Genomic DNA, 904 nt, shown 5'->3' with positions numbered 1-904 from the left:
GATGGTTTAATGCTAACTAGTATCTTAAAATGAAATAATGCTCGATAAAGGCAGAGGAGCTGCTGACTAACCCATTGTCCTTCTTGCTGATGTTGCAGATCTTCGGGAGGGCGTTCTGGCTCAACATGGCTCGCACGTTGTGCACACCGTTTTGGCTCAAGGTGACGAGGATGTGACACAGAGACGCCGTCACGCCCGAGGGCAGGTCTCTCCCCGTGTCGTTATTTGGAAGGAGCTCCACCACCTCTGGCAATACCTGCTTAACTGTAAGCAAACATTTACAGTGTTTTTTTGTTTTTTAAATAAAAAGCTTCTAATGAGCACGCTGATTACAGCGACCAACCAATATCAGGGTGCAGCTCGGGGAAGCGGGAGAGATTTTTGACGAGCGACACGGCCGTCTTCTTCACGTCGCGCTCGCCCTCCTGCAACATTTTTCTCACGTGCTGGAGGCCGTTCTCCCTGTGGACGATGGTGTAGGCGATGGTTTCGGTCACCTGGAAGAAAACACAAATCATTGGGGGGAGATACCTGATGGAAATAAGCTGTAACGCTATCATCTGTCGCGGATGGAAATGGCCTCGTTTCTCCACAAGAGGGAGCCAAAACTATTTCTTCCCTCACAGCAAGACAATGTCAGGTCAGTTCTCACCACTCCGTTCCCGGCCGTGATGTTCTGCAGGGCTCCGATGGCCGCCTGCTGCGTGTGGTGGCGTACGCTGCGGGCGATGAGCGACAAGTACATTCGGATGGTGATGGAGCTCCACAGCCACTCCATTCCGCGGGGGTTGGCCTTCTCCTCCAGCAGCGTGCGATGACGCTGCTCTGGCTGGCCACGCATGAAATACATGACGGATGACCTTTGAGAGCCAATGGCTGTATTTCATTCGAATTTTTTTTTTTT

General features: G+C 51.7%; 1 protein-coding gene across 1 annotated transcript; it reads right to left on the bottom strand.

Annotated features, from left to right (window-relative positions):
* Nucleotides 1-16: 16 nt before the first annotated feature.
* On the bottom strand, nucleotides 17-898 carry LOC109509205 (plakophilin-2-like). Its single transcript, XM_019859088.1, has 3 exons — nucleotides 653-898; nucleotides 344-497; nucleotides 17-264 (listed from the first exon to the last, which is right to left on the bottom strand). Exons 1-3 carry the CDS (start codon nucleotides 848-850, stop codon nucleotides 17-19), a joined length of 600 nt encoding a protein of 199 aa, XP_019714647.1. The 5' UTR covers nucleotides 851-898.
* Between the last annotated feature and the right edge of the window lie 6 nt (nucleotides 899-904).

This window comes from Hippocampus comes, unplaced genomic scaffold (genome assembly GCF_001891065.2).
Source record: "Hippocampus comes isolate QL1 unplaced genomic scaffold, H_comes_QL1_v1.1 C16807834, whole genome shotgun sequence".
Classification (NCBI taxonomy): Eukaryota; Metazoa; Chordata; class Actinopteri; order Syngnathiformes; family Syngnathidae; genus Hippocampus; species Hippocampus comes.
The sequence above is the reverse complement of the archived record's forward strand: the minus strand, read 5'-3'. Positions and strand labels throughout refer to the sequence as shown.